Source organism: Stenella coeruleoalba, assembly GCF_951394435.1.
Source record: "Stenella coeruleoalba genome assembly, chromosome: 11".
Classification (NCBI taxonomy): domain Eukaryota; kingdom Metazoa; phylum Chordata; class Mammalia; order Artiodactyla; family Delphinidae; genus Stenella; species Stenella coeruleoalba.
The window spans coordinates 91,393,211-91,416,995 of record NC_137157.1 but is presented as its reverse complement, the minus strand read 5'-3'; the positions used below and the strand labels follow the sequence as shown (position 1 = coordinate 91,416,995).

The following is a 23,785-nucleotide window of genomic DNA, read 5'->3' as shown; positions in this document are numbered from 1 at the left end:
GGGCTGCTCTGGGGAGATTAACTCTGGTCCACCTTTTCCTGGCTGTCTGAAGACAGCACCAAAGAGCCAGGATGAAATGAAGCTGACGTGAGAACAATGGCAGCAAGGAAAAGGAAACCCCTGTACAGCACAAGAAACATTAAGAATGGCCACGGGCTCTCGGCCACTAAGTGCCACGGGTCCATAATTGTGTGAGGTTCGCCGTGCAGGACAGTAGCTACACCTCCTTTTCTCTGCCCTTTACCTCCAGTGCAGAACCCAAAATTGTCTTGTGCGTCCCTGCCAAGAAATCCAGAAAAAAAAAAAAAAAACCACCTCTAAATATTTAAAAACAAACAGCTAAACACATAATCCTACTTATAGCACCAGTCGCTGAGCGTATGCAAAATAAAGATTTGACCACGCCTGCGTGAGACATTCTCAATCCAACCTTGAGGAGCCAGCTTGATATTAGAACATGCCTGGTCTAGCCCAAAAGAGGTACACACGTTGTACAGCAGTTAATAAACGCTTCTCCATAGTGATCGGTTCCTCCCTCCTCTTATGCTCTTGGTGTAGAGACACCAGAAGGCTCCATTTAATAGCCCAGATCTGAAACCTGGAGTTTGGGGGAGCACGAGTGTTCTGCATTCATTCCCTCCTGTTCATTCAACAAAGCCCAAGTCTGATGCTGCAAAACGCCATGTGTTCAGCCAGGCACCTCTGTGATAAACATGGGAGAGATGGCAGGGTGGCTGGAAAACGGGGGTCAAGGCCAGTGATAACAAGCACCTAATAATCACCTACTTGGTACGCGTGTCTGGAGACGGTCACGGCTCTCACTCACAAATCACAAAGAGCTTTAACAACAATAATGGAGCATTTCTTTCTCTTCTTCTTATCCCTTTGGACAAACATACAGTTTATGCCATGCAGAGTCTTTAATAAGATGGATGGCATCACCCAATTCTGAAGACTTCTGTCCTTCCTTCATATAATACAATTCCAAAGCTATGCCTCAGCCTGTCTTGCTTACTTGCTCACAGCCGTCAGATGAAATCACCTGCAAACCCACACCAGAACATTCTCAAGCCCGACGCAGTGGGCTGCCCTGAAGGAGAGCTCCCCTAGCTTCCGGGGGGAGAGCTGTAAGATCAAGATGGCCTGCCACTTTTTTCTTATCTTACCTCTCACCCCGTGTCTTCCTCATTCTAGACTGTTTTTCCTTTCATTCTGTAGCCCTTCAGGGAGCAATTCCATTAAATGTAATAACAGTGTAGTAATACAAAGAACATCATTTTCTAGTGCTAATAACTTTCATTTTAAAAACCACTTGTGTGCTCCAAAATTTAGCAAAGCCTCAATTTCTCGTCAAGGCCAGCAGACATCAAATTTGAAGCCTTAAAGTTCTGTTTCTTTTGCGTTTATAATCCAAGTGCAGGGGAATTGAAATGCCATTTAAAGTCAGATTTGCTTTGATGCCCAGGCTGCCAGCTTTACCGACGGAGACTCATTTCTGTGCACAAAACAGACACACGGAGTACCAGCGAAAGGACCAAAAACCACATTAGGAAAGCATGACCGCCTGCAAGAGGACCACCAATGTATATACCTGTATGTACCCCTTCCAGAATTTCCTGTATTTACCTTTTCCAGAGTTTAAATTTCATAGTGCTGATAAGGATCACAATTTTTAGACTGGTCATCAGGAGAGAATTAAAGGAAAGAATTCTCCCATTAACACCAAGTTCAAATGGATGCAAATGCTATCATTGCCTTTCACCCTATTCTGGTCGCTGGGGCCACAAAAATGGCAGCAGAGTTGAACACAGTAATTTGCAACCCTGGCTGCCTTTAGAATGAACTTGTCAGCTTTTAATATATGTCAGTTCCCAGGCCCTCACCCTCTCCTGTCCACCTAAATCAGAATTTTGCAGGGTGGGACCCCAGGATCTGTACACAGTTTCTTAAACCTTCCTAGGAAATTCTAACACACAGTCAGGACTGAGAAACCCTGACATAGGGAGCTGCAAACACGGGGAATTGAAGACAGCATGGGAGCAAGTCAGCACATCAGTACTTCCCTGAGGCTGTTAAACCAGCATCAGGTGATACATTTTAGAAGCCTCCTTTATCTGGAAAAGAAAAATGTTAACTTCTGATGATCACAGCAAACACAGTTTACCATGAATTACCTCATTCTCTATTACTGCCTCTACCCCCAGCTGCCCTGCGGCTGTTCTCAAAATGTTTGTGGGATGCAGGTCTCACTCCCCCAGCAAGACCCAAGCTCCTGGACTGTTCCCCATGGCTTTGAGCACACAGTAGGTACCGACTGGTTTGCTCCTCGTGGCTGAGAGTCTGCAAAAAGCCAATCACATGGAGAACGGTTCAGAACACACAAGTGTTCAACTTGGCTAGTCTGGGTCAATTTTGGCCTCCGGGAAGGAAGTGCTTCCCTAAGGATTGAGCCGCTAGAGGCCGCTCTGAGCCAGAGCCTTGGTCAACTGTGCACCGAAGTAAATTCACATCAAAGGGAGAAGAGGGTTGCTGAGTAGACTGGGAGTCATGGCAACACCGCGGCTCCTATTTTTAAACTTGTTGGTGAGTGAGCACACAAAGTGCATGTGTGTTTGTGGGGGAGGAGATTCTGATCTCTTTCAAAAGAAAATTCTTTTATGAGGTTTTGAGTTTGCAGGTGGCTAATAATCTGTGACAATGAGATCAAAGAATTCAGCTGGCATCAGCGATATTAGAACAGTTCTTTTCTCTTCTTCCACTCCACTATCTTGTTCTCTACCGGAGGACATCCTTCCTGCCTTGTGTCAGAAGTATCAGGAAATTCTTGATACTTTTAACCAACAGATTCTGAAATTCTGATCTCGGTTTCCTAGGCTCGTTCTGCTAGCCTCTTAAGCAATTCACTTTGTGTTACAAGAAAAATAAGTTCAAACCAGCAAGGGAAAGAACTTTCTGTGGATGCCCCGCTCCTCGTGAGGACAAGCAAATGGACGGTGTGTCGTCTATATGCCCAGCACCCAGCACAGGGAGTCAAAAAACTAGCAGTGAATGTGATACTGGGAAGTACAGAAAAGCTACCCTCCCCATGTCATGTTTCTTTCACTCCCAACAGCACTGCTTTTTTTCTCTAGTCTCTGGCCAAGTATTAGCCTTAAACAAATCCAAACTTATCTGACCTCTCAAAAATGAAGAGTGGCCTTGGAGGACATTTGTAAGTCATGACAGAGGCCAAGGTCTTGTTTCGTTTTATTACACGCCCCTGACAGTGATTTCCACGTGTCTGTAACCTCCAGGAGCCTTGGCGAATCTTAAACAGAAAGTCTGCTCTCACTTCAGTTCAAAGGACTTTCAGGTCCACCAAGACTACAAGTTATTGCTTTTTTATATGTGGGCTTAAAGGATTTTGGAATATACAGGACTAAGATAAGAAAAAAAAAATCATCCTTTCTAATTGAAGAGGAAGGTGTAAGAAAGATCACAGCAAGGCTGGTAAATATAGACGTGACACACTTCAGGATGGAGAGAAAAAGAAACAGACTGGAACAGAAGAAAGAAACAGTCTGGAACATCCCTAACACGTGTGCAAGGGACTCTGTTCCTGGGCTGTTTCCGGATTTATCATGGCTTCAGGACACGAATTCAGCAGAGTGCCCAAGAAAGGAAACTATTACAAAACCACCCTGTCCTGCAGGTTAATGATGTGTTCGTCGACATCACATTGATGCCTAACTGACTCGGCAGCCTCAGCCACAGAAGGATGGACCACACGGGGCAAAGTACACCTGGAATCCATCAAGACTTGGGTTTGAGCCCCAACTTTACCTGTGTGGAAAGTAGGCAAGCGACTGAACCTTTCTGGATCTCAGTTTCTTTCTCTGAAAAATGAAGTAATAATGCCTCTGAAATGTACTTTTAAGATTAAATAAGGCGATATAAAACACCTGGCACACAGCAGTCACTCAGTAACCTTTTTTAAAGTAAATTTTCTAAACTGATGAAGCTTAGTATTTTTAGGTATCAAGCTTTTTCTTGATTACAAGAAGCATTTTTAAATGGAAAATTTCAGACAGGTGTAGAATTCGCTGACTTCTTGAACCACAGATAATCAATATAATTTAAGCTCTTATTGATGACCTAACAATGACTGTGCTATTTTGCTCTACAGGGATGCGGTAAAGGGGGTATATGCTTTCTGGGGAGTATAAGGCTGTTTGCCCCAAATGATCTTAGACAAACGTTCCTATCGAGGTCTTTCGGTGGGTTTTTCTAATACTTTCTGCACCTTACCATCCTGTTTGTTTCTTAATGCTGTCAGCTCACCTACCTGATATTCCCATCGTGTTTGTTATTTCTAAGCTGTTGTCATCTGGTAAATCAGGTAAGCAAGTATCTCCAGACTCCGCGGGCTGCTTACCAAACATACGGCCTTGACTTTCTCTCTCTAGTTAAGAGAACTTTGATTTTTAACTGGGCCTATTACTGCCCAGGTCAAAAACTAAATTGAACTAAACTAAACGGGACTTGCCAGCTTCCCTTGCAGCTAGCTGTGGCCACTGACTGATTTCTGACCAATGGGCTACAAGCAAAGTATGGGACTTCACGGTAATCTCCGTGAAAGGGAAAGAGCCTGCCCTCCTTCCTTGCTAACTTCAACCTGCTGCTTGAAACGGGAGTTCTGCAGGCATCCTGGGCATGAGGATGAAGGCTACACATACCCTATAAACAAAAGAGCAGAAAGCTAGCTGGAGGCTGGGGCCTGATGACCAGGCAGCTACCGTACCAGCTCTGGACAAACCACCTAAATATGCTCACATATCTTGCTGAAACTGGGTTACTGACACTCTCTGCCACATCTAATCCAACTGTCCCACAAGTGTCTTAGACGTATGTATAATATTAGAGTAAATGAACTCTGAGATAAAATAAGCCACCTTCATCTTAGGGCAAGAATTTTGTGTCAGTGATTTTAGCTCAAAGCCCTTCCCTACTTTCTTTGTGGTTCAACATCATACTGTTGAATATGTGACCCCTCCTCCCCCAGGTAAAAGAGGTAAGTCTATGTGTGAACACACGTAAGCTGTGGAAACAGAGCAGTGAGAGTAATGGCCCTGCATAGCCTGTGGGACACACACACACACACACACACACACACACACCCCTGGCTTTTTCTCTACGTAGTCAAAATGAGAGAAATTTGACATATTATTAAAATCTGTGTAATAACGGACTATATTATAATGACATTCTATTGCGCTATTTTTGCCTAAACAAAAGTTCCTGATAGATTTTTGTTCAAGGACCAAAAAAAAAGTAGGTAGGAGTGTCTGGAAATGCTGCTGGGGAAATGAAAAGAAAGTAAGTATCTGAGTTTTGTCTGCTGATCTCCACCGTCCATCTACGCAGTGAGTGGACAAAGCCCTCACAGGTTTGTTGTAAGGATTTGGTGAGATGACGTGCATGAAGATTCCTCGTATGAAAATCGTCACTTTTATTTCCATCATTATTAGCCGTGATCATGAATGACTTGAAGGTTCTGGTCATCTGGTTTGATGTCAAACACTCAATGTACTTTGACACACAACCTCATGTGGACTCCGTGTGTGACCTCCTTCAGGGAATGGTGAAAAGGACCACTTAGCATGAATACGATATTGTCACAGTGTGGCTTCCACGGCTATTTCTGCTGCTCTGTCAGGGAAGATCTTTCCTTCAGAAAAAGAAGACATTTATGAGTTTCTTAAAATTATATAGACCCACTTGCTTACTAAGTTTATCTCCTTTGCCCAAACAGTAAATGTGCTAGGGTTACTTAGCAACCATCCTTACAGCCATAGAGATTTTAAAAATGAAATCAGAGTGGATGGAAGACACCTTGTTGATATTCACCAGCCCTAACTGCAGGCAAGCCATTTTAAAGGATTCTTCCCAGCTTCTGTCCCATCCGCAGCCATGCGCACGCCATCAGCGAAATGGTCTCAGCGATAGGAAGAAGTGGGGAGATGTCCTATGTGAAAGTATTTTCACCCAGTTCTTTGAATAATTCTTTATCCACTTGACAGATGCCAATGCACATACAAATACCCGTGCTGTCTGGATGTCTAATACACGTGCACTTGGATGTGTGTGCGTGTGTGTGTGCATGCAAGAATTCCACACGGTCATGTATGACCACAGAAAGTGAAAGGCAGGAAAGCCGTTAAAGCTTGTGCAGGAAAGCTGGTGAGAAGAAGAGGGGCAGCAAGAGATCAATGACGGGAACACCCCACGGAGAGGTAGGGAAGAACAAAGAAGGAAAGGTGAGGGGCGGTGTGAGGCGGCAGTGAATGAGGGAAAGCAAAGCCGGAGCAGCGAGGGAGGCGGTCAGCAGCCCCCGGCCGCCTGCTGCTGCTGGCGGCCGAACAAGAGGGAACAGATTCTAGCAGCAGGGGCTCTAATCTGTCAGCAGCAGTCCCTTCATGTGTGACCAGCCGGCCCAGCTTGGGGACTGGTGCCAGTCTGCACACGCTGACCCTGCCGGGCCCTCCCGGAAGAGAAAGAGCCGCTGATGAAACCCTGAAGGTCCGGGGAGGGCTCCCCGACCCCAGCTCCCGCCGCCGCCGCCGCCTCCTCCCCTCTACGCGCCCCTGTCTGCAGCGCTGGGTCAGATCCCTCAGCCACTCCTTCTGAAGGTCAGTCATGCTCAACACCCTGCTTCCTCCCTACCCTTAATGGCCACATCAGGTCCTGGAGGATTCTTTCCAGGAGATGACCACCTACCCATCCATGTCAGCTCCACTGGAGAGGAAAGAAAGAAAGGCTCAGACCATCATTTATTTAAAACGTGCGAGGTCTTGTATAGATGCAGAAGCCACAGAACCGCTTCTGCTCTCAAGAAGCTTGTGTCTGTTAGGCTGACCTTGGCCGGCTGTGGTCGAGCCTCCGCTCAGCCATCCAGCCCGTGTCTGTAACCATAAATGACGGCACTCGCGCTTTCTGGCAGTTCGCCCCCATCCTTACCGCCACTCAGCCAGCCTTTATCCTCTGGTGGGAAGAGACAGCAGATGGAGAAATAACTCCCACTCAGTTCCTAAATAACACCAGCTTCAGTTCCCATTAACTGTGAATCTGCACCCTTGTCTGGGTAAGAACCAAGGGAGCAAGGATCATGGGGACATTGCCAGACCGAGGCAAAGGTTAACAGGGGAGCCCTGGCTGCCTGCCAGGCCCCCCCCCCTCCGAGGCCGCGGGCAGGCAGCCGGGAGGCGGCGTGCTCTCTGCAGAGCACTGCTCCTGCCACTGGGACGCCTGGGTTCTGCCCCCGCCCGCCCTGCCTCTGAGAGACGAGAGACCACTCTGAGATTCTGTTCTCACATTTGTAAAATCCATTCGCCATCCTACCTACCCTCTATCCCGTGAGAATACGTAACTTGAAAGGGTTGGATTAGATGAGCACCGAGGCCTCTCCCAGCAGCGGTGCTCTGATTTGAAGCCAAGGTTTCTTTAAAGCTTCATTACTATGCAGCAGGGTGAGGGGCTGAAATCCAGGTCCCCGAGGCAGATCCAGGCCAGGTTCTGGCATCACACTGCCCAAGCATGGGCCTCGGGTTTCTTAAAAACATATAAAATGGGGATAATGATTCCTGCCTTCATTCATGCTTTTACCGGACAAATATTTATCAAGTACCTACAATGTATCGGGCACTGTGATAGAAAACACAGAGATGAAAAACAAATGCTGCTCTCCTGGAGCTTAAAGTCAATGAGGAGAGTGAGACAACAGAATGTTTTAAAAGAAAATGTACACAATATGTCCGATAAGTGCTACAGAGAGAAATAAAGCAGGAGAGGACAGGGAGCTTGGGAGGATGGGAAGGGCAAGCTGCCCTTAAAAGGGTGACCAGGGCTTCCCTGGTGGCGCAGTGGTTGAGAGTCCACCTGCCGATGCAGGGGACACGGGTTCGTGCCCCGGTCCGGGAAGATCCCACATGCCACGGAGCAACTGGGCCCGTGAGCCACAACTACTGAGCCTGCGCGTCCGGAGCCTGTGCTCCGCAACAAGAGAGGCCGCGATAGTGAGAGGCCCGCGTACCGCGATGAAGAGTGGCCCCCGCTTGCCGCAACTAGAGAAAGCCCTCGCACAGAAACGAAGACCCTACACATCCAAAAATTAATTAATTAATTAATTTTTTAAAAAAAGGGTGATCAGAAAACGTCTCCTGAGGACATCTGCGTGGAACAGGAGTTTTGTGAAGATCCAATTAGATAACTGTACAATGCCGCGTGTGCAGCAAGTATTCAGAACGGCAACCAACAGTGGAGTTATTAACTTTACCAGCCCGGCTGACAATGGGGCTGCTTCTGAGCATCTACCTGTGACCCTCTTCTTAACTCTGACCATCGTCACCAAGCCACATGCTTTCTGAGACAGAGTCTACTCTCAGAATGAGCCTGTCTGCTCTCTCCATGGAGAGCCACCGGCCTGCTCTGCTCTCATTTCCTTCCTCTTCAAGACCATCTTATTCCTTCCCGTGGATACTGGACCACCTGTGTCCTCTTGCCCAGCGCAGATGGGCATCCTGCCCCCGCTCAAAATTGTCCTCGGTGAAATGGAATTCTTTTCCCACTCACTCCCCCTCCGTGTCTCCTGCCCTCTCCTCCAAATTGTAAATAGTTTTTAAAAGGAGGAGGAAAAAGAGGGGGGAGGAAGAGGAGGGGCAGGAAAATGAAAGAGAAGAAAGAAGAAAGAAACACCAAATATGTCACTGGTAAGTTTTAAATTTTGCAAGTCAGCTCTAGAATTAAATAGTGACCAAGGAAAGAATCACGTAGGGGTCTCAGTGTTAACCACTGAGCACGCTCTTCACAGGTTTGAATTTAAGGGAAAGAAGCAAAATCACTTGCTGAAATGACCATCTATACATGTGACATGAGGAAGGCGGAAGACTACAGACAGACAGCAGAGCTGAATAATGCTCACATTCCGTCATTCCTCCATGAACAAGCTTGCTTTGCCTGAATTACAATCAGCAGTGAATATGCCTTTCGGGATAGTTATTAGATTCTGCAGTTATTTTCCCAAATTTATATTTCCTGCTACACCACGGAGCAGATAAAGTCTGTCTCTATATACGCAGGTTGTGTCTTGCTTTACTGAACATTTCACACGAAAAATGGGAATTTCCTTAGATTCTAGTAGATTTCTTTAATCAGGTAAAGGCCACCATGCCTGACAGTCCGCTTATAGCTATGCATTCACGGAAACTTTTGACTGGTTCACGTGTAAATTATATTAAGTCAGCCTATAATACATGTTTGCCTTACCGTAAATCTGCCTGCGCTTGGCACTCCACGAATATTTAACAACAACTAAGAGATAGGTAATGACCAAGCCAATCCTGCCCATGGTGTCTAAAAAACTAATTGACTCAATTCCTCGTTTATTTCTTAACGTCTCAGCACTTTCCAGGCCAAGAGTCAAGGAGGCATCCCATGGGAACAATCCCGCTAATACAATAGTTTCAAGGATGTGGCGTCTGCCCCAAGGTTAAAGGAAGATGGTGTTCATCACAGCTCTTTCTTTTTTTTCTTTCTTTATTTTTGCAGTACGCGGGCCTCTCACTGTTGTGGCCTCTCCCGTTGCGGAGCACAGGCTCCGGACGCGCAGGCTCAGCGGCCATGGCTCACAGGCCCAGCCACTCCGCGGCATGTGGGATCTTCCTGGACCGGGGCATGAACCCGTGTCCCCGGCATCGGCAGGCGGACTCTCAACCACTGCGCCACCAGGGAAGCCCCATCACAGGTCTTTTAATAAGAACCTAACAAAGCACCTTTCTTCACATTGGTTATCCCCATCTCTCAAAGGCTGGGCCAGAGGAGGATTCTGGCCTTTAGAGGTGGTGAGTTTCATGGGGAAGGAAGAATTTGGGGGTGGCAGGGGATAGTGCAAAGCAACTGTTGAGTAGGAAACCTGAGGACACAAGGGGAAAATAATTAGGCAAGGTTCATAAGAGGTTTGCTATGTTGAGATCCAGCCATCTCAAAGAACAACTGCTCTTTCTACAAGTCCCCAAAGTTGCCATGTATGAAGAGTAGGAGCTCTGGGTCCCCAGGACAGAAAGAGAGTCCAGAGGTGAGTGGCAGGCATGCCACCAACTACGTGAGAGAAACGCACTGGCCAAGTACTGGAGGCACATTGAGAAGGAAACTCACCATCAACTGCTCCTCCAGGAAATGATAAAGGAAAAATATAGACAAGGGCCTATTAACAGCTACCAATTCTTCTCTAGCTCAGAGGGGTAAGGGAGAGTTTAGACAACTGGTCTGACCACTTTCTAAACACTTTCAGATCATCTGGTACCAAAAGGGTTTCAGAATTTTCTTGGGAGCTAAGAAGATCTTTCACCTCGAGAATGCACGGCATAAGAAATTCTCCAACTCTTTCAACCAAATAAAGCTCCCAGCTGGGGGCTTCCCTGGTGGCGCAGTGGTTGGGAGTCCGCCTGCCGATGCAGGGGACGTGGGTTCGTGCCCCGGTCCGGGAGGATCCCACATGCCGCGGGGTGGCTGGGCCCGTGAGCCATGGCCGCTGAGCCTGCGCGTCCAGAGCCTGTGCTTCACAACGGGAGGGGCCACAACAGTGAGAGGCTCACATAAAAAAGTAAAAAAAAAAAGTTCCCAGTTGGAATAAAATGCTCTCAGCACGTCTTGGTATAAGGGCTCTGTACTACATTTACTAATAAGGCATAAATGAATGCTAATAAATGCTAATAATTAAAATGAATTCTTAGGGTACAAAGTAGAACGGTCATATTTAGCAAAAAAAAAAAAAAAAAATTCAGGAGCCCTGTAACATTACAACAAATTATCTTTTAATATCAGTACGTCCCATGCAATATTGGGGCACACTTATGCTAAAAAAAAATTTGTCATTGATCTGAAATTCACATTTAACTGGGTTTCTGTATTTTTCTTGCAACCCTAGTAAAAAGCCTTATCCAGCAGCCCGTAGCCTATCTGGAGACAGTCTCCAAGTCTACAGTGGGCCAAGCTTCCAAGAGCTAAGAAGTTATCTGTAAGGAATCTGGATTGATACGTGACAAGTAGCATTCACTGGACAGTGAACGAAATAGTTCATTTTAAGGATCCTCTCTGAGGATGTTTTTTTTCCTTCCATAACTAACAAGTACATCACTTCAAATATGTGTCTCTCTTTAGGACTCAGGGATATCACAGAATCTCCTGTCTGTGATCCCGAAATCTAGACTTAGGAACTTCCCTCGCGTGGAAAGAAAGCCACAGTCTGGTCAGGTATGAATGAGGGATTTCCCTCCCCTTGCAATGCTTCTGGGGACGGACGACAGGGCCTGTGAATGCTACTGGGTTTTCAGAAAGTGAGACCAGAAGACGTTTCCCGACTCTGTATTTCCGGCGCCATCCCTGGCTGGGTCACCCCCAGGTACGTCCTGAGGAGCCTTCCTGGGGCTGCTGCTGCTAATGATGCTGGGAGGTGAGCATCAGGCCAAAGGCAACGGTTAAGCATTTGCAAGATTTCCCGCTGTGGCTGCTTGGTCTGTTATTTAAAAGAGTGACCCTAGTGAGACCAGAGCTCTGAAGGAGGGGCTGGATTCCGACCAGGGGAAGGAGGAGGACCGCTGACCGAGGATGCCTAATTGAGTCGCACTGATGAGCTGAATGCTGTCCTCCTGTGAGTCCCTGTTCATCAACCCCAATCCTTCCTGGTCCTGATAGAAAAACATATTAAAATGCTAAGCGAGGCTAGGAATTGGACTCTAGAACCACGGGAAGCTGCATTTGGGAGGAGGGGAAGGAAAAGACAATGGAGAAGAGTGAGGGATGCAGGTCTATGGACAAGGGGAGACAGCCCAGAGGAGATGCCCAGCAGGCAGTCAGGTGGAGAAGCCTGGAAGATTCGGAGACCCGGGGCAGATGAGAAGGTTCATAGAGGAGACAGCTTGGTGGAGAAACGCTCTGGTAAGTCTGGTGAGACCTTTACACAGTGTACTTGGGACACTGAGGGAAGGTGGACTCTCTCTCTGCTCTGCCCTGGTACTGGAGGAATGTATGAATAATCGGCTGCGCCGTCCTTGTTCCTTTTAGGACCTGCTGCACTTGAGAAGATGGAGGGGTGGGCGCTTGCGGTTCTCTTGACAATAAGCTCTAAGCACGGGGTACAGAGGACTGAGGAGAGCCACCCTCCTGAGGGGCCATAAGAGATGGCGACAAAGGTTACAACCAATGGTGGTTCCAAAGATACAGTGGTTAGAGACCTGGCTTCCGAGATAACAGTTACAGTCCGATGTGAAGTAAGCCAAATGGGAGATACTATCTTCAGAGAGCTGCTTACCCAGAGGAAGCTCTAAGGTAAAAGCAGGCATTCCTGAACCACATGTATGAACCCCAATGTAATACCCACTCGATTTCCTTGTGTTGCTCGGCAGACGTTTTCTGTTCGCTCATCTTGGTTTCAATGAACAAATATTTGGGAAAATAAACTGAACTAGGGAGAAAACATGAATGTACAGAACCGAATATGTAGTAAGTTTTTAAAGGAGGTGCCCCTTGTCTTGCAAAGAGGAACAGAACACAGACGCTCCCGTAGAGCAGGGAGGCACCAGGCAGCTCAGCAACTCAGGACGTCATGCGTTTGCTCCAGGTGTCTTCCCCGGTGCCACGAGAATGAGGAAGACAGAAGGGTCCCCGCTTTCAGAGAACTTACAGGGAAGAGAGATAATAAAGCACAGAACGACGATCGTCTTTATTGGAAAGGCACAGGAGGCGGGGCAGGCGTGTAACCGAGTGATATTAGTCCAGGGCTCAGCTTTCAGGGGAAGGGACGCCAAGACTGAATCCTGAGGGATGCAGAGAAGGAGGCAGGGAGAGGGGCACGTGCATCTGTGTATGGCTGGGCAGGGGCGCCTGGGGAGCACATTCAAGGCAGCAGTAGGAGCTGGGAGGGAGAGAGAACACGGGAAGTTCAGCGTGGCAGGAAGGCGGTGTTGAAGCGACGAGGGGCGGGAGACGGTTTTGGAAAGCTAGGAAGGCTCATGCTGTGGAAGGCTCTATAAACCACATTAAGGAGATGGGACTTTATTATAGGAGCAATGAAAAGCCGCTGAAAGGTATTAAGCAAGAAAGTGATGAAATCACATTTTCATTTTAGATCACTCCGGCTGCAAAGGAGATTGAAAAGAAGCAGAACTGGAAGCCAGAAGAGATTTAAGAGGCCCTGCAGCAATGCGAGTAGAAAGAGGTGGACTGAGCGATGGCACGGGGATGAAAACAAGTGAAAGCTCTCCAAGGCGAGCCCACAGACAAGGCCACGGCTGGCTATGCAGTGTCAGGGCTATGGTATCAAGGACACCTTGGGCATTTTTACTTTAGGAGACTGGGTAACAGGAGGTACCCTTTATAAGCGCTGCCCATGTGGCTAGAAGAGGGTGGGAGGGTTGATGGGAGAGGAGACAGCTGTGCAGCCTTGGGTGTGGTATGTTCTAGGGCGCACGGCATCCGAAGGAACAGATGTGGTCATACATAGACGGACGTGGGGCTCAAGGGAGAGGTTTCAGCCAGCGGTGTCCGTCTGGGGGAACTTACAGACATCGATTGTATTCTTGGCAATGGAGGAGAAAAGAAGAGAGTCTAGGGACTTCCCTGGTGGTCCAGTGGTTAGGGCTCTGAGCTTTCACTGCCGAGGGCATGGGTTCTATCCCTGGTCGGGGAACTAAGATCCTGCAAGCCGCAGTGCGCAGCCAGAAAAACAGAAAGAAAAGAGAAAAGAGGGTAGAGGACAGACCCCAGAGAAGCACCAATATTTAAGAGACAGGTAAAGCCTGAGAAAGAATCGCCAGGGAGGCAAGAAGAACGCCAAGATGGTCTGTACCAACATGTAGGGATAACTAGGGATGGCGGAGAAAGCGGAGAGTTCAAGGTGGCGGAATAGCAGGATTGGATCACAGATGCAGCCACAGTAAAACGACTTTTAGTGTCAGCTCTGAATTAGGAGCTTAGACAAGAGGCTACAGGGTCCAAGTCCCTTCCAGAAGCTAAATAAGTACAAGTCAGTACACATTCAACCTCCTCTGAATGTATTTCAACCTCCCTGCAGTACACTTTCTAATATTTTATTTCTTAAGCTGGGTGGTGGGTACCTGAGCATGGGTTAAGTTTTTCTGAATATCTCTCTATATGTCTGATATAGTTCATAATAAAGGTGAAATGGATACCCAAGATACACTGTTGAGTGAAAGGAAGGCAGGTTATTGAACAGCACGTCTGGGTATATTTCCATTTATGGAAAACTGTAGCTGTACCTCCACACAGGTATACACGCACCGGGAGACAGCTAGAAAGACAGTCATTAATTATTTCAATAATGACCGTTTTGGCTAGTCAGCTTTAAGGTCGTTTTTACTTTTTTTTTTTTTTTTTTTGAGCTCTTCTATATTGTTTGAATTTTTACAGTGTACGCACGTAGCAGTTTTATACACATAACAAAACCACAAAAGCACAGTGTAGAATTTTCTACCCCACTTGGTCACACGATGGCCCCTAAGAGGATGTGCTGCCCTCGTAGCTGGATTCTGAGGTGAGGTCGGGGGAGGGGGATTCCACCCACACCTTCTTCTCGTTCAATAAGCCAGACTGACAGCCGCCATCAAAGCTGCTCTACACCAGCACTTAATCTCAAAGGCAGAGAAAGGCGAAGCAAAGGCAGATGAAAAACCAAGGGACGAATCCTCTTCATGTGCCTACAGACCCATGGAGCCTATTCCCCATTCCCTCTCGGTACAGCAGTGTCCCAAAGGTAAGGGGGCTGGTCTTCCCTCATTTCTACGCCTGTCTCATCTTTCATAGTGATCAGGCGTGTAGCGGTCAGAGAGACCTGGGTTCAACTCCAAACTGCACCTCTTACTTTCAGCGTGACTTCGGACAAGCCTATTCTCTTGTATTATAAAATGAAACAATTTTTAAAAGCTGCCTAATGAGAGTTGTCGCCTTGAGGGTTAAATGAGGTCGAACACACGAAACGCTCGGAGTGAGACCCGGCACACGGGAGGTGGTCGAGAAGAGGGAGATGTTTTGCATTTCTTAGAACAAGCACACAGCGCAGCGAGCTCTGGATCCGGGTCTCCCACCGTCACGAACGATCGCCACCCCAACACCAGTCTTCAACCTCAGACCTCTTGAACTGCCCCTCCCACAGTTTCTGAACATCCAACCCAGTCTTGGAAGCTCTCCTCTGACCTCCCACACTCACCTGTTCAGCATATTGGACTGGTAGATTCTCTTCTCGTGGGTGTTGTAACAGCTGCTCTTGGGCTCGGGGATGAAGCTGTGTTCGGACAGCATGTCGGAAGCGGCGGTGGTGATGATGGCGATTCCATCCCTCACTCTGGCAGGGAGGCCATAGTCCCATTCATCATAGGACACAGAGATGAGCCCGGTGGGGAACTCCGAGGGCACTGTGTCTGTGTCCCCTGCCACCAGACTAGGCACAATCCACGTGTAGCCGTAGCCAGTCAGCCCTACTGAGTTAGCCACTTCGAAGATGTAGGTGGCTTCTTCCTTAGTACAATAAAGAAGAATGATGGGGCTTTGAAGTTTCTTGAGCTGGTTCTGGATCTTAGAATCTCCATCATCCAGGGACATGTCCAGCAGGAGGACTTCCTCTAACTCCCAGCCCACGAAGCTATTCTCGATGGTGCTGCGAATCTTGTTTACAAAGTCCTGGTAGCCAGGGAAGTAGGTGGTGACGATAGAGAAGATGTACCAGTCATACTCCTCCATGATATTGAGCATCACGGAAGCTTGTTGTTCAATCGATGGGCCGAACTGGAAGAACATTGAGGACTCATCCTAAAGTCATGAACACAAAGAAAGAGAGAGAGAGAAAAACCAAAACGAAGATGGTGAGGGAGAGTTTGGACCATCTGGATACAAAGGTTTGTGTTCATTATTTACTTTTTCCACACAATGCCTCTAAAATTGGATATGTTTAAATTGCAAACATTTGTAATACTTTCCTTCCTAAAACCTTCCTCTTGAGAAGATCGACATAGGTCTATACTCTTCTTGTCTGAAATCCTTGGGGCTACTGCAGAGCCTCAGGCAGCTTCCTAAAATCAAATATGCTAGTATTTCTAGAGCAAAACAGGTGAAGGGTCACATAAAGTGGGATAAAGACTGTAAACGGCGTCATGTCAGTTCAGGTCAGGTTTTGCTGTCAAAGGAGTTATATGAACACAAACACACACTTTCCATTTTTTGAGGCTTTTGGATTCATCAGTTGGGGATATGTATTATTCAATCGGAGTGAAGAATCCAAAATGCCATCAATCTGCCCTTAAATCTACCTCTAGTCGCCCAGCAGGTGAGTGGTACTCAGGTATGGCTAGCAGGGAGGCACGCTGTAATACAAGATTTTCTATAAACACATAATTGTTAGGTGAAATGCACATGGAATTTTCTCTCTGTCTTCTACTCTGACAATGAGGTATGTAGGTAGAGTAATGCACAAGTGGTACGTGTCAGCTGCAAGGTAGAATGACTTGTCTTTGAGGTCATATATGATTAAGCTTTATATGAGAACAACATAGAAAGGACTGTTCTTTCTCTTACCTATGTAATGCCACGGGTCTCCATCTGACCTGTGTATTGCACACAACCCTCTGTCAATTCTAAACATCTTATGTTTCCTCCCACCTCTTGAGGGAGAAGCCATTTTAAATGGGTCCCATGTTAAGCTGTATTTCACCTGCTGTTTGGAGATGTCAAGCCCTGCATTTTGTCTCGATCTTACAGCTAGAAGAATCTGAAGCCACACAGTGAAGACCCTCTCAGCCTTGTCCTTCTCTTTCAGTCCATTTTCCCCTGACTTCCTCCTGGGTAACGACATCTCTTTTCTTGGTCAGTGGCCCCTATCGCCTATCTGATGGTTCATCTCCATTTTATAACAATCCAAGCTAACAAAATTGTGTCTTTAATTCAAAGGGGCGGTTCTTTTTTATTCCCCAAACTAGAGCTTCAAAGTATGGTTACAAGAGATCAGGCTTTTAAACAAAAATGATGCAGTGATTTCTTAGTTCAGGAACACATTGCTGTACAGCTGAGAAACCGCGGAGTATTTTTTGGGCAACCGCTATTGGAAAAAAAAAAAATGCAGGCTGGGAACTATCCAGCTGGTGTCCAAAGACCCTGATTGGGCAACGAAAGCCGCCGGCCCCTCGAGGCTCTGCCAGAGCTGTGTGTGCTTCACGTGGCTTGAACTCGTCACATTCCCCGCAAGCGATCCAGAATGAAACAGTAGCTGCCTGGTCGTCTGGGGGCAACTCTTTCCGCTAAGGGTAAAATGGTGCTTATAATGGCTCCCTCCCCTGGCTTCAATATACAGTCAAGGAGGAGCCTGGTAGGACAGTGGAATTCAGAGAAGTAGAGAGGGTGGGGCAGCAAGAATGGGAGGGGAGGGAATGGAAATTAATTCAGGATAGAACAGTGGCTTCGTATGTGGCCAGTCCCTGCTCCTGGTCTTCTACTTCAGTGCCACTATGTACTGCTATTCAGGGGAAGCTGACCTTGTCCTTAGGTCGTAGGATAGAGTGGGAATCCAGGACAACAAAGCTTAATTATGACAAGACTTGTCAGGGGCCCGCAGCGAACCACAACTACAGGAAAGGAAGGCCCTGCGACAGAACAACTCACCCAGAACGGTTATCACTTTAAAGGGACAGCCATTTGTTCTCCTTGTTAGTTCCAGCTAAGTTAGGGAATTTGGGAAATTCTCAAATGAGACGTATTATCACTTGAGTTTTCACCAGCCCAGTGGTCATAACAAAGTGACAAAAGCTTTTAAATGTACCTTAAAATGCACAGGCTTAGGATGGGAGGGGTCCCCACTGTAAACAAAGTAAGTCTACCCATTCCATGATAAATGAACATATCATAAGGAGGTTCTTGAATACCCAGAAAGCTCCATCTACAGTGAAACCACAGCTGGTTCAAATACACAGCTAGAGACAGCCTTGAAAGAAAACCCATGGAGGGGGCAGGACGGTCCTTAGTAAAGGAGCCCATGCTAATGAGACTGACTTCAAAAGAAAACCAATCTACTATATACCAACCTGACCCTCTCCTCTCTTAGTCTTCTCTTAAAACTCGCTCACAATTATAAATGAGCTCCTAAAGAAACCGCCAGCTACTATGTGAAGAAAGCCAATATGTGGTGAAAGTAAGAAAAGAGAAAAATTAATATGGTTCCATCTAACCCTCACCACATCCCCATCTAGCCTTCTACTTCTCCCTTCCTCCACAATCATCCTTCTTCCGATTCCTCTGCTCCCGTCAATGCCCAGTTCAACCACTTTATCTTGCCAATCCTTCATTAAATAAGGATGCCTTACACGGCCATTTTAGCTGTGGCACCAAGAGGAGGTTAATGAAACCAAACAGGAATCGAGAGACAAAGTTATAGCTTGGGCAAATGTTTCCCAGTATAATGAGTGGTCCAGCATTATTCATTTAGTTGACCCATCAGTCTGGTGTATGGTAATTGGGAATGGGACAGCTCCTTTTCAACAAAGCTTTGGGCTAACTAAAAGTTGTAAGCAGTGACAGACTTTGCAAATTATGGTCACAGCCACAGATCAAAGAGCAATCTTCACGTGTGCACGGAGTGGAAAGGACTGGTGGCCAACATCCATCTTTGCAGGCTCCCAGCATGCACTGTGATCACCACAAGAAGCAGCATCTTCTAGGATGAAGGACAGGGATCTAATTCAGCTCACTATGCTTCCACACTTACATTTTTATTCTCCTAATGTCATTACAAAATGTTATGTGCAGGGCTCCTTGGAGCAGTCTCGTCCTCCTTGGGAAGATTCCCAGTCAAATTTATTGCGTGAATGTACTTCTTCCACTTGCCTTGAGAGCCCCTTAAAGCAGTCCTAGGTAAAAGGCTATCATGACTGATGGGTGCAGTCAGCACAGGGGAGACACGATTGTACATGAGACCCCATCAGTCTGGAACTGTTATGGTGAACCTCATCACGTTGATGTTCAGGGTGTTTATTTGCCAGTAAGAAGAAACAAAAACAGGTACTTTTTTTCATTCTATTAACTGTCTCAGAAAACAGCTGCCTAAAGAATTAGCAGTACATGAGATCCTTCTTCTGCATCACTGAGATCCCTTCCAGATCCACTTCAGACATAAGGGATTAACTACCCCAGCTGGTGCCCCTAGCAATTGGTTTCAGCTGCCATCCCACTTTGGGGACTGTGTCAGCTGAAGAGAACCACCTGGCCCAAAGTCACGTCCCCTTCCTGGGGTAGAATGCATTGAATGACTGGTGGTCATGGCGCCTAAAGACCTGGTCCTCTTGCCCTATTTCTAGGCAACTCTGAGGGATGAGTCTATCTTCAGAACTTCCCACAAGCTTCCATTAATACTGCGTCACCTGTATTTCTCTCTCTGCCCACTCCTGCCCAATCTTCCCTTCCTTTCATGGTGTTGATCTCAAAAGCATTCCCTCCTAAACCCCCTGTCCACCAACTTAGTCTCAGGTCAGCTTCTCAGGGAACGCAACTGGAGACTTTATCCATTTCCCTTTTTTCAACATGGAAAAGAGATGACTATTTGCAAATATAGAAATGACTTATATGGTAGAAAGATAAGTCTCTGCCCATTAGCTCCAGAGGAGAAAACCGGGACCAATGAGCAGAAATAGTAAAAGGCACTGCTTGGCTCAATGTAGAAAGTACATCTGCAACAATTACAGCTATTTAAAATGAAATGGGCCTCATAAGGTAGGGAGCTCTCTGTAGTTATAAACATTCAAAAAGGAGCTGGATTATTACCTGATAAAGGGATTCTCCTCAGCACTCCATCTGGAAAATGTCATGCTCATCTTTCAGACCTAGTTCAAATGTCAGCTTTTTTATGCATATCACCTTTTCTAACTTCCCCAGGTCAAATTAGTTCTGTCTCCCCTGTGCTTTTGCAATATTTTATACATGCCTCTATCATAATATTTATATATTTTTAAAAGTTTTTATTGAAGTATAGTTGATGTACAAAATTATGTGTTACACATGTACAATACAGTGATTCACAACTTTTAAAGGTTATACTCCGTTTATAGTTATTATAGAATATTGGCCATATTCCCCAGGATGTTGTAAAATATATCCTTGTAGCTTATTTTATACCTAATGGTTTGTACCTCTTAATCCGCTCCCGCATATTGCCCCTCCCCCGTTCCTTTTCCCACTAGTAACCACTAGTTTGTTCTCTATACCTGTGAGTCGGCTTCTTTGTTATATTCACTAGTTTGTTGTATTTTTTACATTCCATATGTAAGTGATATCATACAGTATCTGTCTTTTTCTGACTTATTTCACTTAATGTAAGTCCATCTATGGTGCTGCAAATGACAAAACTTCATTTTTTTACGGCTGAGTAGTATTACATTGTATATATATACCACATCTTGTGAACCCATTCATCTGCTGATGGACACTTAGGTTGCTTCCATATCTTGGCAACTGTAAATAATGCTGCTATGAACATTGGGGTGCGTGTATCTTTTTAGTGATTTTTTTTTTTCAGATATATACCCAGGAGTGGGATTGCTGGGTCATATGGCAGTTCTATTTTTAGTTTTTTGAGGAACCTCCATACTGTTTTCCACAGTGGCTACACCAATTTACACTCCTACCTAGAGTGTATGAAGAAGGTTCCCTTTTCTCTTGGGAAGCATATATGCCTGCCTCATGCCATTAAAAAAGGTATGTTTCTCAAGAGCAGGAACTGTGCCTTATTCATCTCTGGATCCCTAGGTGGCACATGAAAAAAACTTAAATGTTGGTTGTATTAATATTACAAAGAAGATTCCATTGTCAGGTGGGAGATGAACTGAAATGACCTTGATGATCTCAAGCGGTTCCAAACTTCTACGCTGATGGCTGATAGCCACTTCACGGAAATAAGGTATGCCTGAAGAGCTGTGCGCTCTTACAAAATGTGAGGGGAATCCACCTTGGAGCCAGCCAGAGAGTCAGAAAGTGTACCAGCCACTTCTTCACTCCTCTCTGCAGCAAATTCCATGACAGCATCATCTCTACTTACTTCTTCCAACTCCTCTTCCCCACTTCTCTCTCGCACTAACTTCAGCCAGACTTTTGACCCCACCACTCCTCTAAAAAATCCTCTTGTGAAAGGCAGCGGTGACCTTGCTATTGCCAACTCCACATCCGTCTGCAGCCTTTGACTTGGGTGATCACTTGCTCCAAGATACGCTGTCTTCCCTTGGTTTCCAGGGCTTCCCATTCTCTTGATCCTCCTCCTACCTTACTGGTTGCTGTTCCTCCATCTTCTTTGCTGGTTCCTCCTCTTCCTTACGGCCTTTCGAAGCTGGGGTGCCCCAGGGTCGATCCTTGGTGTTCATTTCGTTTCTATCGACATTCACCTCCTCGGAAATCTCACTCAGTCTCCGCTTTAAATCCCTTTTCCATGATGATCACTCTCACACTTCTGTCTCTCAAACTTCCAACCTGTACATCAAACTGCCTACCTGACAGCTCTGCTTGGATATCTTTGAAACATCTCCAACACTTCCAAAACTGAACTCGGCCTTTCCCATTTCAGTTAAAGGCAACTCTATCCTTCCACTGCCAGCTGCTCTCTTTCTCTGGAATCCTACATCCAATCAGTCAGGACACCATGACCGCCTGACCTTCGAAAGGTATCTAGAACACAACCTTTCTTTACCCACTTTGTTTGAGCCACCCTCATCCTTCACCCATCACTGAAAGGGCCTGCTAACTGGACCCCCTGCCTCTGCCCCAGTCTCATGCTCAACAAAGAAGCAGGATGATCCTTTTAAAGCTTAAATCATAAGATGGTACCTTCTGCCCCAAACCCTCAATAGCTTCCCAACTCCCTAAAAGGAAAAAGCCAACACCCTTGATTCGGACCCCACTGCCCCTCAGATCCCACATCCTCTGACTCTCACCCTCTCTCTCCTCCAAGCACGCTGATTGCTCTTAAAGATACTCATTCCCGCTCCAGACCTTTATTTCAAGCTATTTCCTCTGCCTGAAACACTTCCTCCAGCTACCCAGGTACTCACTCACAGGGATAACACACACACCAGGTTCAAGTCTTTGCTAAAACCTCACCTTCTCAACAAAGCCCAAACCTGACCCTGCAATGCGATGCGACAGCCGCCCTCTCCTGTCGCAGGGAGGCCTGAGCCCCCTTATCCTGCTCCACTTTTGCTTTTTGCCATAGCATTTATCTCCATTGAACAGATGACGTGATGTATTTATTATGAACGTATGCCTTGTGCCAACTAGAGTGTCAACACCATGAAGGCAAGGATCGATTTATTTGCTCATTGCCATAACCCAGCACCTAGAATGGGGCCTGGCCCAAAGTGGACTCCCAGTAAATATTTGTTGAATTTTAAAATGTGGTAATTTTCCATTGTGTATGTTTCTGTGTGTATTCACAATTTCTTTATCCATTCATCCATCAGTGGGCACTTAGGTTGGTTTCACATCTTGGCTACTGTAAATAATACTGCAATGAACATGGGAGGGTTCATGTATCTTTTCTAGTTAGTATTTTCATTTTCTTCAGATAAATACCCAGAAGTAGAATTGCTGAATCATATGGTAGTTCTATTTTTAATTTTTTGAGGAACTGCCATACTGTTTTCCACAGTGGCTGAACCAGTTTATGTTCCCATCAACAGTGCACAAGGGTTCCCTTTTCTCCACGTCCTATCCAACTCTTGTCATTTTTTATCTTTTTTATAATCCATTCTAATAGGTGTGAGGTCATATCTCACTGTGGTTTTGATTTGCATTCCCTGATGATCTGTGATGCCAAGCATCTTTTCACGTGCCCGCTGGCCACCTGCATGTCTTCTTTGGAAAAATATCTACCCAAGTCCTCTGACCATTTTTTAATGATTGTTTCTATTTTTGCTATTGAGTTTTATGAGTTCTTTATATAGATGACATATGATTATCAGATATATGATTTACAAATATTTCTCCCCTTCAGTAGACTGCCTTTTCATTTTGTTGATGATTTCTTTTGCTGTGCAGAGCTTTTTAGTTTGATGTAGTACCACTTGTTTATTTTTGCTTCTGTATTACTCAGCCATAAAAGAAATGGAAGCTTGCCATTTGTGACAACGTGGATGGACCTTGAGGGCATTATGCTAAGTGAAATAAATCAGGCAGAGAAAGACAAATACCGTATGATTTCACTTGTATGTGGACTCTAAAAAACAAAACAAAACAAATGAATCAAATCAAAACAAAACAAACAAAAAAGCCAAGCTCATAGACACAGAGAACAGAACGGTGGTTGCCAGAGGTGGGGCGTGATGGGGTGAGTGAAATGGGTGAAGGGGGTCAAAGGTACAAACTTCCAGTTATAAAATAAATACCTCATTGGGATGCAATGTACAACCTGGTGACGACATTTAATAATACTGTATTGCATATTTGAAAATTGCTAAGAGAGTAAATCTTAAAAGTTCTCATCACAAGAAAAGAAGAAAGTTTTGTAATATGTATGGTGACGAATGGTAACAGACTTACTGTGATCGTTTCACAGTATTTACAAATATGGAATCGTTATACTGCACACTCGAAATTAATATAACATCACATGCCAATTACACCTCAACTAAAAAACGTGGCAATCGATGTTTCAACCAGATAATTCTCAAATCTACTTTATTTTTGTTGGCTATCGCATTGACAATATATTTTTCCA

The 23,785-nt window shown here is 45.8% G+C and overlaps 1 protein-coding gene across 11 annotated transcripts in view; it reads right to left on the bottom strand.

The window, feature by feature from the left end:
• The window catches only part of GRIN2B (glutamate ionotropic receptor NMDA type subunit 2B), a 630,348-nt gene that overhangs the window by 165,881 nt on the left and 440,682 nt on the right, over positions 1-23,785 (bottom strand). For all 11 annotated transcript variants that reach the window (XM_079936840.1, XM_079936832.1, XM_079936835.1 and 8 more), the window contains one exon: positions 15,257-15,855. In XM_079936840.1, coding sequence (XP_079792966.1) covers positions 15,257-15,855 — 599 coding nt within the window. The remainder of the gene's footprint in view (positions 1-15,256; positions 15,856-23,785) is intronic.